At 47.4% G+C, this 16344-nt stretch overlaps 1 protein-coding gene across 2 annotated transcripts in view; it reads right to left on the bottom strand.

The window, feature by feature from the left end:
• Positions 1-16344, bottom strand: part of ZNF862 (zinc finger protein 862) — a 38244-nt gene that overhangs the window by 8182 nt on the left and 13718 nt on the right. For both annotated transcript variants that reach the window (XM_047096623.1, XM_047096624.1), the window contains exons 4-6: positions 15130-15827; positions 13455-13632; positions 76-180 (exon numbers count right to left, since the gene is read on the bottom strand). In XM_047096623.1, coding sequence (XP_046952579.1) covers positions 76-180; positions 13455-13632; positions 15130-15827 — 981 coding nt within the window. The remainder of the gene's footprint in view (positions 1-75; positions 181-13454; positions 13633-15129; positions 15828-16344) is intronic.

The raw sequence follows: 16344 nt of genomic DNA, 5'->3' as shown, positions 1-16344 counted from the left end.
TGAACACTCTGTGACTCGCTGTGGCCACGTGGGCCCCAGGATGTGCCCTTCAGAGCTCAGTAGGTCAAGACTCACCAGGAGGACGACCTTTCCCCCACTTGGGCCCGTTTGGGTCCTTGATCCAGGGCGCAGCCCGACGTTCCAGCTTCAAGATCAAGTCTGGTTTGGCAGCCGCAGGCCCTAATGCAGGGACGAAGAGTCACACTGAGGTCCCTGCTGTGGACCACCAAGTCAAGTAGCCCGCCCGAAGCTAGTCACAGAAACGGAAATACTCAGGGGTGGCTCTGGGTCTATCTCTTAAGAAAGTCTATTCAGCCAGGGCCACGATGAAAACATACGCACGTGGCAGGCCAATTTATGCCTAAAGCCCGAGAGGCAGTCAGGTCCAGATGCTAACGTGCATCTCTTAGCCAGGATACATAACGTCCTTAGCTCCACGGACCAGCCACTGGAGACAAGAGTCAGCTGATTGCATCTAGAGGAAAGGTGGGTGTTGGAGGAAACAGGATACAACAGGAGGAGAGAGGGCAGGGATGGTAAAGCCATGCGAGAAGAGTTAGACTGTCACGGGCACTATGCTGGCTCAAGCGCCCCCAGAGCCACCATGGCTGGCCTATGGGCAGGTATCTTACTACATGAGTTATTTTCAAGGGGCACTTGAAAGGCCCCTTAAAAATGTCTGCCACCTGCAGAGGAACCTTAAATATGACTAGAAGCGGGTCAGGCCTTTGGGTTAAGCACTGCCCTTTATTTAAAAAATGAATATTCTCAGGGGTAGGCAAAGAAATTGCTTTCTTGATTTAAAATAGGGGCGCCTGGGTGGCTCAGTCAGTTGAGCCTCTGACTTCGGCTCAGGTCATGATCTCGCGGTCTGTGAGTTCAAGCCCCGCGTCGGGCTCTGGGCTGACAGCTCAGAGCCTGGAGCCTGCTTCATATTCTGGGTCTCCCTCTCTCTCTCTCTGCCCTCTCCCACTCATGCTGTCTCTGTCTCTCAAAAATAAACACTAAAAAAAAATTTTTTTAATAAATAAATAAAATAAAATCCATTAATATCTACCTACATGCTTTGGTATGTGTGTGAATGTGTGTGTAAATTCCCTTTGGAAAGACAAATACAACTGCTAAGCGTGGGTGCTTCTGGGAAAATAGTGATTATTGTCACTGTTCATCTCTAGGGTCACTTGAATACATTTATATATTTATATCTGTCATGAGTGTGTATCCATATATTTACTACCAATAAAAATATAATTTAATACATTGTTAAAGTGCAGTAGACTGGATACATCCTTAAAACATGTCTAAAATGAGGGCAATGGAATAATAATAATAATAATAATACAAGGAAAAGTTACTGAACACCAGATGCTGGCAAAGTAGGTGGCAAGGAGAAAGAAGCAGATCTAATGGCAGAATCTCCCAGAGACTCGGGACGAGGGGCCATGAGCAGCGGAAGGTGGTGAGTAAGAAACGGGTAGAAAGGGTGGGCCCACAGTCTGCAGAAACCATTCCAACCCGGGTCGTCCCACCTGCCCCAGGAAACCAGAGAACACCGCCACCCCCACCTACCCTCACTTGGGGAGGAGAATGGAGATTTAGTCCACAGAAAAACAGAAGTGGGAAGGTTCCAGGCCCGGGGAGGGTGGGGATAGTGGACAAAGAAGGAGAAGGGTGATGACAATGAAGAAAGAGTCTGTGTTCGGAAATGTGCACTACTCAGCTCCAAGAACACAGGCTCGGCTTCTGGCCCCAACCAGGGGACTTGGAAGAGTTTTCTTTTCTTCTTTTAAAAGTGTTTATTTATTATTTATCTTGAGAGAGAGAGAGAGAATGCAGTGGAGGGGCAGAGAGAAAGGGAGAGAGAGGATCCCAAACAGGCTCCAAGCACAGAGCTGAATACAGGGCTGGAACACACGATCGATTGGTGAGATCATGACCTGAGCCAAAATCAAGAGTTGGATGCTTAACGGACTGAGCCACCCGGGTGCCCCTGGAAGAGTTTTCTTTGGAGAAAGAGAATTGCCCCTCCCTGTCCCCTTCTGCCCCAAAGGCCTCCGGGACATTGACTTTTGCAGGATTCTCAGACCTGCAGGTTCACAGCGGACACCCTGCAGTGAAACCCACCCCTTGATGAGTCCCAGCTGCGCACAGAGCTTCCAGCCAAGGTTTGTCAAGGCTTTACTCTTAAACCTGGATGAACCACACGGTATTTATTTAAGACAAGCCTCTGACATGAAACGGGTAGGAAAGAGATCGGAGGAACTAGAGAAACTGCAAGGAACGAAACAGATCTCCAAAAAACAACCTGAATTCCTGTTCCCAGAGAGAAAAGTCACGATAATCACCCACGAAGAGAGTCATAGGGGTTCTTAGATTAAAAGTATGATAGAAGAGGGGCACCTGGGCAGCTCAGTTGATTAAGCTTTGGACTTTGGCTCAGGTCATGATCTCACATTTCATGGGTTCAAGCCCCATGTCGGGCTCTGTGCTGACAGCTCAGAGCCTGGACCCTGCTTTGGATTCTGTGTCTCCCTCTCTCTCTGCCCCTCCCCCACTCACGTTCTGTCTCTTTATCCCTCAAAAATAGCATTAAAAAACAACAAAATACGATAGAACAAATGACAAAATTAAGTAGATTGTTAGCAAATAAAATTGAGAAAATCTCCAAGAAAGTAGAACAAAAAAGACAGAAGCAGAAAAGGAGAAGCAGAAGGAGGGAGAGGTGGGGAAGGAGAAGAAAATAAAACCAGAGGCTCAATTTAGGAAGTCCACTATGTAACTGATAGGGCTTTTTGGAGGAAAGAAAAGAGAAAATCAATAGGAAGAAATCATACAAGAATGTCTCCCCAAACCGGAAAATGCAAGTTTTCAAGTGGAAGGGAAGCACTAGGTACCCAGAACAAGAAGTGAAAAGTCACTGATGCTATAAACACTTCAGAACACTAGACTAGATCTTGAAAACTTTCAGAGTAGAATAAAACAGGCTGTGTTCAAAGATTTAGTTAGAAAAAGGTATTTAGGTGCGCCTGGGTGGCTCACTGGGTTAAGCGTCTGACTTAGGCTCAGGTCATCATCTCGTGGTCCATGAGTTCGAGCCCCATGTCAGACTCTGTGCTGGCAGCTCGGAGCCTGGAGCCTGCTTCGGATTCTGTATCTCCCTCTCTTTCTTCCCCTCTCCTGCTCACATTCTGTCTGTCTCTCTCTCTCAAAGATAAACATTAAAAAAGAATTTTTAAAAAAAGGTATTTTAACTTCTCTTCAGCACCAGTAAAACCTAAATGCAATGCTTTCAAAATACTGAGGAAACTATTTCAAAGCTACCATTTTTTTTTTTTTTAGTGTTTATTTATTTTTGAGAGAGAGAGAGTAGGGGAGGGGCAGAGAGCAAGGGGGACAGGGGATCTGAATCAGGCTTCGCACTGACAGCACAGAGCCCAATGCAGGGCTCGAACTCACGAACTGTGAGACCATGACTTGAGCCAAAGTTGGACACTCAACCAACTGAGCCATCTAGGCGCCACCCCCCCCCCCCAAGCTACCAATTGGAAAGCAGCATAAGGCATGTCCTCCCATGCAGCCTTTCTTGGGAAGTTACTGGAAGATGTGCTCCAAAAAATGAAGATACAAACCTGGAAGAGATACAGCCAGGGGACAGGAGGGGGACAAAGGAAACTCAGAGGCCACAGCTGTGCAGGCCTAAAGAATAACCAGCTTGTCGGACAGGGCAGGAGAATGGAGACCTGATAACAGAAGCCCCCGGGGAAAGAATGAAATTGATCGGTCACAGGATGTCTGAGCATGTGGAAAAGCTCTTCAGAGGAGGTTTAGAATTCCGCTGGACAGTTGGAGAAGAATTGGCAATAGTACAGAAAACTAGCAAAAAAAAAAATTCAATTTCAGGGGGGGAATATCCTACAAGGAAAATCATCATACTATGCCACTTTGATCAGAAATAAATAATACAGGGGCGCCTGGGTGGCGCAGTCGGTTGGGCGTCCGACTTCAGCCAGGTCATGATCTCGCGGTCCGTGAGTTCGAGCCCCGCGTCGGGCTCTGGGCTGATGGCTCAGAGCCTGGAGCCTGTTTCCGATTCTGTGTCTCCCTCTCTCTCTGCCCCTCCCCCGTTCATGCTCTGTCTCTCTGTGTCCCCAAAAAATAAATAAACGTTGAAAAAAAAAATTAAAAAAAAAAAAAATAAATAAATAATACATCATCATAATTATGCAAATAATTTACATTGAATTAACCAAAACAGTATGATATACTTGTTCTGAGAGGATTGAGGGACAGAGTGGGGGCCCAGGGTGGCGTAAGAGGGCCGGATCTTCATCATCCACAGTAGGAATCAAGAGCGAGTATCACTCTAAAATCAACAAACCAGGAACAGCAACAGACATACTAAAGTGTGAGTCTGCCCGTCTGTTTTGGTTCAAGGTCCAAAAGATAGGAGGGACGCCCAGGTGGCTCAGTCAGTTAAGTTGTCTGACTTGGGCTCAGGTCATGATCTCTCCGTTTGTGAGGTCAAGCCCCTCACTGGGCTCTGTGCTGACAGCTCAGGGCCTGGAGCCTATTTTGGATTCTGTGTCTCCCTCTCTCTCTGCCCCTCCCCCACTCATGCTCTATCTCTGTCTCTCTCTCTCTCAAAAATAAATACGCATTAAAAAAATTAAAAAAACAAAACAAAAAAACCAAAAAGATAGGAGCCAACTGTCCCCCATCCCAAAGCTAGACCACTGAGGCCTGACTTGGAAAGTGGGTGGCTGAAACACTGGGCTGGGACCCGAGCCCTCGACACAGGGAGTCGGTGCACTGGGAGTGAAGAGGACAGGAAGCTGGATATTAGAGATGTTTCTGGACATAGATGTCAAATACACCGTGAGGACCCCTCCCCTACCATGGAGAGAGGTGGCGCGAGCTACTTTCCCCTGACCTTAAGCCTAATGGGGATGACATCCTGACCTTTATCTCCTGGGCTATGGGGCTCCTCATGAATCCAGGCCTGGAAAAGACTAAAAGGCAGACTCTGATGGGCTCCTTCATGGCGGCCATGTTGGGAACAGCCTACATTCCCAGACTTTGTCGGAGCAAAGGATACCTAAGTGTTTTCCATGGTCCAGATGTGGGCCCCTGAGGGAAAGAGAAGGGTCTGGAGCCACTTCCAGGGACTCTGCCCATGACTGCCTGTTGGCAGCCCAGGAATGAGCCACTATGGGGCTGACGGCCAAAACAGACATTCACCGTGTAGAACAGGTGGCAGTAAGGGATGGCGGGGGAGCGTAGAGCCCACAAACTCACCCAGAGAATCAGCTTTCAACTACCCGAGCCATGAGTGGAAGCCAGGTGAAAGCTTTGCGGCACCTCTCCTCCCCACTCACCCACCACTGCGCCCCCACCCCCGCCCCGGACACACCAGAAGTCCCGGGCCAGGCGGAGGTTAGGAGGAGAACTCCCTTCTTCCTACACAAGACACCAGATTCCAGACCAGAGGCAGGTTGAGGGGGAAGGGTCAAGAAACTTCAGCTTTAGACGAAGCCCAGATAGTTTACTACCTGACAAGCCTACACTTTTACTTCCTAACTTTGCAGAGGGGGTAAATTTGTGTACCATTTAAAACTTATAGTTTCAGGGGCGCCTGGGTGGTGCAGTCGGTTAAGCGTCCGACTTCAGCCAGGTCACGATCTCACGGTCCGTGAGTTCGAGCCCCGCATCAGGCTCTGGGCTGTTGGCTCAGAGCCTGGAGCCTGTTTCCGATTCTGTGCTCCCTCTCTCTCTGCCCCTCTCCCGTTCATGCTCTGTCTCTCTCTGTCCCAAAAATAAATAAATGTTGAAAAAAAAATAAAAAATAAAATAAAACTTATAGTTTCAATAATAATACAAGAAACTCCAATCATTTACGTTTTGTCCTGTTTGTTTTCTCACACTCATATGTTTGTGTGCCCTCCCCTCCCCTCTTTCTCTCCTCTCTCTGCATACATGTATGAATAATACATAAATATTACATAGGTGATATTTTTCTGAACCATTGAGACTACACTCTTTTCATACCCCCTTTATCCCTAAATACTTCTGCATGTATCACTCAAGAAAAACGACATTCTCTCATGGGGTAGGTGGAATTCTAACATGAGCTCCAGGGACCTTGGCCCTTCCTGATCCCTACCCTTTGCAGTGTGGGTGGAACCTGTGACCTGACCTCATACCCGTGGTTATGTGGCATGACGTGGCAAAAGAGAGGTTATGTGGCTGACTCACCTAACCACATCAACCCTTTAGAAGCAGAGAGGTCAGAGCTTCAAAGCATCAACAGGGGCACCTGGGGGGCTCAGTCAGTTAAACATCCAACTCTTGACTTTGGCTCTGGTCATGATCTCATGGTTCATGGGATCGAGCCCCGCGTCGGGCTCTGTGCTGACAGTGCGGAGCCTGCTTGGGATTCTGTCTCTCTCCCTCTCTCTCTCTGTCCCTCCCCGGCTCACACGTCTGCACTAGCTCTCACACATTCTCTCTCTCAAAACAAATAAATAAACTTTCAAAAACAAAGCAGGGGCGCCTAGGTGGCTCAGTCGGTTAAGCATCCGACTTCGGCTCGGGTCATGATCTCATAGTTCGTGAGTTCGAGCCCCGTGTCAGGGTCTGTGCTGATAGCTCTGCTTCAGATTCTGTGTCTCCCTCTCTCCCTCTCTCTCTGCTCCTCCCCTGCTCACACTCTGTCTCTCTCTCAAAAATAGAGATTTAAAAAAATTTTTTTAAAACAAAGCAAAACAAAGGACCAACAGGATTCGACACACTGTTGCTGGCCCAAGGATGGAGAAGGCCGCGTGGAAGGGACAGAGGGCAGCCTGCAGGAGCTGAGAATGACCCCTGGTCGAAAGCCAGCAAGAAAACAGGGACCTCAGTCCTACCTCTGAGAAGGAACTGGATTCTGCCAACAGCCTGGATGCTCTTGGCAGTGATTGTTCCCAGAACCTCCTGATAGGAAGCCAGTCTGATGGACACCTTGACTTTGGCCACGTGAGACCCTAAGCAGTGAACGCAGCTGAGCCCATCTGGACTTCTGACCTCCAGAACTTCAAGATAATAAATGGGTTAAAAATTTAGCCACTAAATTTGTGATATTTATTTATTGTGTGGCAACTGATCTCACCCGGCTAAAGGGAAACCAGAATGGAGGCCCCAGTTTGAACAGACCCCCTAAACCACTCATAATCACGTAACCAAATCTTTAACTGCCCCAATTTCACCTAAATGGGGGCGCTGACCCTAAACAAAACTGAAGCTTTCTTCATAGCACTGTGACCTTACGGCTTCCAAGCCAGTCGGCTGTGCACAAGAAAACTTACACAGTGCTACTACCCTAAAAAGAAAAGAAGTTTCTAGTAACCAATCACAATTTAAAAAACCAAACAACATACTCCCTGAACTCTAACTGCTGAGAGTCAAGCTCTTAACCACTTTGGGTGTGAGGCCTCCCTGTTCACGAACAGTTGGTTTCTTGTTCAATATGATACTCGTATCATGTAAAGCTCTCTGAATTTTCTTTTGACCACCCAAAGAGTGAGGAAAAAGAACCACACACACAGAGCTGATCCAAACAAGTAGCGGCGGCAAAGAATAAAGCTGTATTACGAGTGTAAACTATGAGGTTCACTCTTTGAAAAAATAATGTCTGTGTGTATTTCTTAGAAATAATGAGGCACATTACTAGAAGAAACAGCTAGAAGACTTTGGAGAGGAGGACCCAGCAACAGAGAAAGCCGGGATAGGGTACTGTCATTTTGTGGTATAAGTCCTGTTAGAACTACTTAGGTTTCAAAAACATGATTATGGAGAAATATTTGTAAATAAAAACTGGAAACACACAGGAGACTGAATATCCCTGAATCTGTTCGCCTCAGTTCTATTCTCCTTGGGGACCGGCCACCTTCGCCTGCCCCGCCACCGCCACACCGGGCCCAGGGGTATGCGCCCCAACTGGACCTCTTAGAAGCTGTGGCTAAAATGCTGCCAAAACCCTCTCCTTTTTGTTCCCTTCAGAATGAGAGAGACAGGAGGGAATTTCAAACAAATTTTTCTAAGTCTTAGTAATGGAAAAATGGCAAAGGGGCCCTAACTACAAGTGCATGCACATGCACACACACACACACAGACACACACACACACACACACACACACACACACACACCCTCCATAAAAGTTCATAGAAATGGTTTGGCTTGCAAAGACGGACTTCTGATCCTTCCAGGCTAACTCCGTCCGAAGGCTGGCAGGCCCTACCCATGAGTCGGCTGAGAGAAGCTGCCTTGGGTCGCTCCCTGTCTCCTGCACAGCCCCCACTGTACAGCAGCTGCCTCCCTACACATCACGTGAGCCATTCGAGCTCCCACTCGTCTCTCACCGAGGCCCTCCTACTAGGTTTTGGTTTCCACCTAGTGGCATGACTTCTTGCCCCCAGCTCTGTGAGTTCTGGCTGTAGCTGATGACCGCGCCCATAGAAAGGGCAGTGCCCACCTGAAGTGTGTGACCTGCCCCTTGGCGTGGGGTGACACTCTTACTAATAAAAACAAGGGCTACCGCATAGTCCCTATATTGGCAGGTCTACTTCTGTCACTGACAAATACTAGTTTCTTAACAGCAGGGTCTGAGTTTTCTTTTAGGGGGGGAAACAAGAGACATCATCAAATATGACCAAACTCTGAAACCAGAATTTAAAGCATGGAAGTAAAAGCATAGTCGGAAGCTCTGTAGAGTGATAAGTAGCTCGAAATAAGCAAGTCTACGTACGAAAAGGGCGAAATAGGAAAGCATTAAAAACAAAACACAAACCTCTTCTTTTCTCCATAAACAAAGTGACTGTCCTCTACAGGTTCAGTCCTATTGATGAGACAGCTGATGAGACCGAGGAGGGTGTGACAGGTGGGGGGGGGCCTCCCCTGGAAACATTCTCTCTGTTGAAAAGCTTCAGTCTGTATAATTTAACTGTCAACAACTGACAGAAATTAATATTAAGTTCGACTATATCAAACTGAGACTTTTTTTTTTTGAGAGAGAGAGAGAGCGCATGAGCAGGGGAGACGGGCAGACGGGGAGACAGAATCTCAAGCAGACTCCAGGCTCAGCACGGAGCCCAATCCAGGGCTGGATCCCATGACCCTGGGATCGCGACCTGAGCCAGAATCAAAAATCAGACACTCAACCAACTGAGCCACCCAGGTGCCCCGAGACCTTTTAAAAACAGGTACAATAGTTATAAAATCTGAAAGAACAAATCTACTAACTGTAAACCCTAACAAGAGCAATGGAAGAATTAGCTGGGCTTCCTGAAAGGATCAGAGCAAAAGGAAATCAACAGCAAGAATGTGCTGCGATGCAGCTTGATGACCATCAGACCCCAAAGACCCACCACAGCAACTACAGCATGAACTACAATGAACTACAGCAACAATGAACTACAGCAACATGACCTGATCACATGGGACAGCCAGGCCCCTTTCTCCAGCCAGTTCCCCTGGATGGAGGGAACTAACCGTGACCTCCAGAGAAAGTCTGAAAGAGCCAGGCAAACTAGTAACTTCCAGCAAGGGGGATTGGGGACGGGAGTGGAGACTTCTAGAAAATTCTTGTACTGTTCGAATTCTTAAATAATCTCACCTCATATTTGGTGTTATTATTATTATTATATTAACAATATGATTAGCACAAATCTTGAAAAGGGAGGGAATCCAAGTGCCCATAAACACCTACAAAGCAGGGAATGGAAGGAGTATAAGGCACATGGAATGCACAGAATAGAATAGAAAGAATTTCAGTTTCTCCGTTTTCCAGGTAGATGGTCGGGATTCCCAGGCCTGCTTTCTCATCTGAAAATGCTACTACTACCTGCCGTAGAGGTTTGCTTTAAGGATGAGAGAGAACATACATAAAAGACTCAACACAGGACCAACGCTCAGTAGATGCTCAGTGGACAGCAGAAACCACTGTTATTATTTCCACACAGGAGAATAAAGAAAAACACAGAAGCTTCCTGTAATACCCAGTATAAGCAGATCATCAGAATATTTGAAGATAAAATATAAGAAGCATTAAAAATGGATGGGAGGGGTGTCTGGGTGGCTCAATCAGTTAAGCGGCTGACTCTTGATTTCGGCTCAGTCATAATCTCACAGTTTGTGAGTTCGAGCCCCACATCAGGCTCTGCGCTTGGGATTTTTCTCTCCTCCTCTTTCTCTGCCCTTCCCCACCCATGCTCTATCTCTCTCTCCCTCAAAAATAAATAAATAAGCATATATTTTAAAAGCCTTTAAAAAATGGATGGGAGATTTTTTTTTAAGGCTAATAGAACTCCTCTTGGCTGCAAAAATTATAATGGGGTTTTCTTTTTCACCAATTGTGTTCACTCCAAGGAGAAGTTCTTTTTGTAGAAAAACAATTGAGGGGCGCCTGGGTGGCTCAGTCGGTTAAGCGGCCGACTTCGGCTCAGGTCATGATCTCGCGGTCCGGGAGTTCGAGCCCCGCGTCGGGCTCTGTGCTGACAGCTCAGAGCCTGGAGCCTGTTTCAGATTCTGTGTCTCCCTCTCTCTGACCCTCCCCTGTTCATGCTCTGTCTCTCTCTGTCTCAAAAATAAATAAAACGTTAAAAAAAAATTTTTTTAAAAAGAAAAATAATTGAAAGCTAGTACCAAATAATATTGGATTTTCAACTCTTAAAGTACTTGTCACAGGAGAATAAAGTATGGGAGGGAAAAAAACTCACCAAAGCAAAACTAATAGCACCTCCACTGTGTTTCAACACTGTTTTATATCCCAAATACCAGCCCAATGCCCTTTAACACAGGTCATTTTTAAACATACAAATCATTTATGTTTGGCCCCACTTATATTCTCAAGACTCCTTAAAATACTTTTATTTATTTTTAATTTTATTATTTTTTAATTAAAAAAATTTTAATGTTTATTTTTGAAAGAGAGAGAGAGAGCACACATGAGCAGCGAAGGGGCGGAGAGAGAGAGACACACACAGAATCCGAAGCAGGCTCCAAGGCTCTGAGCTGTCAGTACAAACAGTTGATGCGGGGCCCAAACCCATGAACTACAAGATCATGACCTGAGCCAAAGTCAGATGCTTAACTGACTGAGCCACCGAGGCGCACCTATTTTTATTTTTTTTAATATTTATTTTGAGAGAGACAGATAGAGTGTGAGTGGGGGAGGGGCAGCAAGAGGGAGAGGCAGAGAAAGAGAGAGAGAGAGAGAGAGAGAGAGAGAGAGAGAGAGAGAGAGAATCCCAAGCAGGCTCCACACTGTCAGCACAGAGTCTGATGTGGGGCTCATTCCCACAAACCGTGAGATCATGACCTGAGTCAAAATCAAGAGTTGGGTGCTTAACTGATTGGATCACCCAGGTGCCCCTATTTCTAGACTTCTGTACCCATTTTAATTTCTCAGACGACTAAAGAGGATGTCCCCATTCTCTATAAAGCCTTCCTGACTCTTGCCTGCTACCCTCAAGCAAAATTAATTGCCCTTCCTCTGATGATACTTATTGTTCATCCAACTAAGCATAACCAAGACGGGACTGTCCCTTATTTCCCCCAGTTAGCTAAGATCTCCCCATTCCTAGGGCATCTGGGTGGCTCAGTCGGTTAGGCATCTGACTGTTGGTTTCGGCTCAGGTCATGATCTCACAGTATGGGAGTTCGAGCCCCGCATTAGGCTCTGTGCTGACAGTGCAGAGCCTGCTTGGGATTCTCTCTCTCCCTCCCTCTCTGCCCCTCCCCTGCTTTCTGTCTCTCTCTCTTTCTCTCAAAATAAACAAACTTTAAAAAAAAAGAATTAAAAAATATTATATATAAAAAAAGATTTCCCCATTCCTAACCGACACAAATTCAAAAGAAAATGAGCATGTGCTTATGTCGTATGCTGTCAGCCCCGATGGTGGGAGACACCCTGTTGTCAACATCAGTTAGCACTGCTTTCACGACAACGTTCCGCAGGGGCTCTGAGGGCAAGGCACGTCACTACTGTGCATTCCTTTCAAGGAAAACCCAATTTCTCATACGTGTTGTGTATTTCTTAAAAATGAATTTCCCCTTCATTCTCACTGCTTTTAAACAGTTCTAGGGGCACCTGGGTGGCTCGGTCAGTTGAGCGTATGACTTCAGCTCGGGTCATTATTTTCCAGTTCATGAGTTCAAGCCCCACATCGAACTCACTGCTGTCAGCCTGTCAGCCCAGAGCCGGCCTCGGGTCCTCTGTCCCCCACTGCCGTTCGCCCCAAAATAAATAAATATTTAAAAAGTAAAAATAAACAGTTCTAGAGGTAGTGATGCTCTTTGAAGGCATACTTTGTACAAGTGCCTGGGGCCTAAGGCAGGATTACAACACCTCTATTATCACACAAGAAACCAGTTTTTACATCACTTCTGAATGTTCGGAGAGCCACTTAAAAATTCTGAACAATGAGAACAACAAGCACACAGGTCAGGAATGTTCAGAAAATAATCCGTATCTTGGCTGCGCATGAAAGGGCAGGATAAACCAAGGGCTAGGACGTCAGTTGAGTCACAGATATTCTTAGTTCTTACTCCACGGAAGTCACGATACAGATTGCTGCAGGGATTCCTGAGTTCTGTCCAGCCGCCCGTTCTGTAAGGTTGCTGTTATCACATATGCTAGTCAGTAAGTAAGAGCTTTAGAAGAAGAAAAGTCGCCTTCCCATTTCGATGCCGCATGAGAACCCTGGGTGGAGGAACGGGAAGCAAAGAGAACAAGAAGCAGAGGCAAGAGACAGCACTGTCCCAAGAAGGTAACAAACGCTACTGCGTTCCTCATGCGCCGGTGCCCAACCTAGCGACACCGCGGCCAAAGGCCACCAGCCCTTGCCGGCCCCTGGGCGCGATGCCGCGGGCCTGGCATAGACAGAGGGGAGGGCGCCTCCATGCCTTCGCTCACACCGTCCCTCCCTCCGTCATGTCTGGACGCCCTTCCTTCTCCCCGTCCGCCTGGTTTTCCAACTTCAGACTCTGTAAAGGCTTTCCTGGTCCCTCCCTCGGACGCCCAGCAAAATGAAATCACTCTTGTTCAGCGGCCTCAGGGCACTTTTCCCGAACCTCTTTCACGGAGCCTGTGTTACTTTCTAGCTTCTTATTCAAGTGTCTGTCTCTCCCCCAAACCTGCCAGCCCCTCAAAAGCAGAGACCTTCCCTGGTGTTCAGCTGGCACGTGGGAGGGATTCAGCATGTCTGGTGGAGGGTGAAAGATGGACGGGCGGGAGCGTGGGGAGGGGGTGAGTAGCGTCCCAAAGCCGGAAGAGAGCTCTGAGGTACAAAAAATATAATCTCTCTCCGCCAATGTACAGGGAGAGGGTAGAAATGGGAAGATGGCCACAAGCCACAGCTGCCCTTGTGGGGTTCCCATGTCAGATGGTGGTGGCAGACAAGGGTCTACGTGAGTCTTTACCCAGGGAAGCCAACAGCTCATAATTCATCCGCATCACGTCTCTGTACAGCTCCTTCTGCCGCTTGACTAGCATGCCCCACTCCTCCCGGGTGAAATACACCGCCACATCCTCAAACACCACCGGGAGCTCCTCAAACACCACAGGAACCTCCTCAAACAGCCCCTCTTCAGAAGGATCCTGCAACAAAGAGCAGCAGTCACTCAACACGCCTCTTATGCCAGACACCCAGCAGGATGCTTTCAAGGTCCTTCGTAAGGACCTTCTCAAGGCCCGTCTCTCTTGGGAGGCTTGCCAAGAGGCCCAGATGTACTCTGAGGCAGCAATGTACCCAGCCAAAGTCAAAGAAGCAAATTTGTGAGGCCCAGAGTTAGTAGGTGAAAAAACCAACCAACCAAACAAACAAAAAACCAAATGAGCCTGAGTCTGATCCTGGGGTCTCCTAGGAGGAAATAAAAGTGCTGAAGAACAGGGGTCCTGGAAGAGCTTATGACTGCACCCCTCCCTGTAAGGTTCTAAGGGGCTGCCTTCTATTCATCCGTGACTACAATGATGACTGTCTGCCTCCAGGAGCACCTGCTAAGATTTCCCACTGGGATGGGAAGGAAGAAGAAGTCGTACAGAAGAACGAAAGATGCTTATATTCAGTGACGAGGTTTACACGTGCCTTCCTGCTAAAGGAATTCAGGTTATAAATGGTTAGACATATTTATTAGCTCCTAATACCAAACACTAGACGGAATATGAACATGAAGAGAAATGAGCTCTGTTGCTTTTCCAGATTCTGGAAAAACCCACGCTTACTAACTTTAGCTGGGCCCTTCTCATGTTAGGGATGAGGAACATCTGAGCTATTCTCGTTGGAAGTAGAGGGGTACTCCAAATGACTTCTAGTAAAATCCTGCTCGTGTGAAATAGCTGAGAAATGGCAAAGGACCCCGTAACTCAAAAACTCCAGTGAACGCAGTTTCCTTGCGGCCAACTTTGCAAAGAGCTAGAGACCGACTGAGTGCCCGCAAGGTGAGAGCCAGAGAGGTTCGGGACCTGCCGGTGCACAGGGGGTGGGAGGGAGTGCCAGCTGGCAGCCACACTCTGGCACAGGTGGACTGTGGCCACGTCAGTCCCCCTGACGCTGTTTCCTCCCAATAAGACGAGTTTAATCTGACCCGCTCCACCGGCCTTAGGGCAGCATCAAAACCCTTACATAAGAGAACGGGCGTGGAGAGATTTTACAGTTTCAAAGGGCTACCTGATTCCAAAGTCAAAGCTGAAAAACTTTTAGAAGTTAAGTATTTAAGAGTTCTGTGGTTGTTTTGTGGTCGCGTATTATCTTCTTGAGTTCTGCGACTGTTTTGGATTCTGGATAAAGATCAGGGTTCTGAATTTAGATGTTCCCTTTATATCAGGAGTTAGAATGTTCTGTCCCACTAATTATGTTTTGTTGTCTGCAAAAGGAAATGAGAACAACAGGGGTGCTGTCTTAAATACATGTGATAATACACGTAGAGCACATAAAATAATGCCTACTACATTATCGGCACGTTAGGTTATGATAACAGTATAATGTTAGCAGCAGGCGTAGCTACTATAATCTCCCCATCATCGTCATGCAAAATATGTTGTTCTTAGTACAGAATCCTTCCCCTGAAGACACAGCAATCATTACAAACACATTACCTGGCCGCAGGGTTCGGCAGCGTCATTACACAAAATGTTAACATTTGAGGCGCTGTAGATACCATCAGCAATTTCTTTTTGCCTCAATTCAGAAATGCAGTCGAGATACAATGCAGGAATTGTTCCATCCTCTCTCGGGTCCTCCAGTTCAGCTCTGGAGCCGGGCAGGAGCTGGGCCATGTTCTCATAGGCTCCCAGAGGCCCTGGGGGGTACAATATGGGATAATCTGCCGTGAAGAGGTGCTCTGGGCTGGCCAGAACATCTCCGGATTCATCTCGGATGCTCTGGAGACGGGCTGCCCAGATAGGGTCCCGTGCTGCCAAGGCATTGACGCAGAACAGGTGAGCTTTGCTCTTGGCGTGGTATTTGAGCGTCTCTACCTTGAATGGTCCTGTGTAACCTTCGATTAATCTTGACCGTTTGTCCCTGACAGACGGGTATTCTCGGCAGGCAGAGCAGAAGAGAGCCGTCTGCTCCTCGTTCATGACCAACCACGGGAACTGCACAAACCAAGACTTCTGGATAGACCGGGGTTTCAAGGGTTTTTTGCTTCTTCCTGTACAGTCTCCCTCAGTGTTGCCAGGCTCCGTGCTGAAGTGGGAAAGACAGGCTTTCTTCTGAGGCGGCAGGTACGGTCCGGCTTCTGTGGCCGGACTCCGCCCGTCCCCTTCTTCCACGCAGCCCATCTGGTTTTTCCCTTTAGAGAAAAGAGACCAGTGGAATTTGGTCTGAGGTCCTGTAGTTAGAGCCACTGCCACCCATGAGGCTCTCAGTGTATCAAACACGAAAGCTGGAAGTCACACCCAAGAGTGACACAGGCTCTACTCGGAATTTTCTTCCAGACCCCCAGCGCCCCAGGGCCCACCTCAGCTGACCCAGAAGAAAATCAGAGGAGCTTTAAGCAACTCCCCCTTTTTTTTTTAATTTAAATTTTGGCTTGGCCAAAAAGACCTCTGCAATTTCATCTTTGCAACCCAAGATACGGGCACAATCTTCAGAAGTTCAAGCTTATTTATGGATAAGAACGCAAACTGATAAAATGTCAGTTAATGAAGATATTAAAGCCAAATCCTGCAACTCCGTCCTCAGCAGGAACCTTCCAGGGTACCCTGGCACACAGACGTCTGCACTCCGCTCGCGCATCTTTGGAACCAGGGAACGACCAACCTCCTGGGTAGTTTTTGTCCCCAGAGTTTGCCTTAAACCACGATCCA

Source organism: Lynx rufus, unplaced genomic scaffold (assembly GCF_022079265.1).
Source record: "Lynx rufus isolate CCGP_SWC_20201006 ecotype Redwood Valley unplaced genomic scaffold, mLynRuf1.p SCAF_4, whole genome shotgun sequence".
Taxonomy (NCBI): Eukaryota; Metazoa; Chordata; class Mammalia; order Carnivora; family Felidae; genus Lynx; species Lynx rufus.
This window is presented reverse-complemented; position numbering and strand designations above follow the sequence as displayed.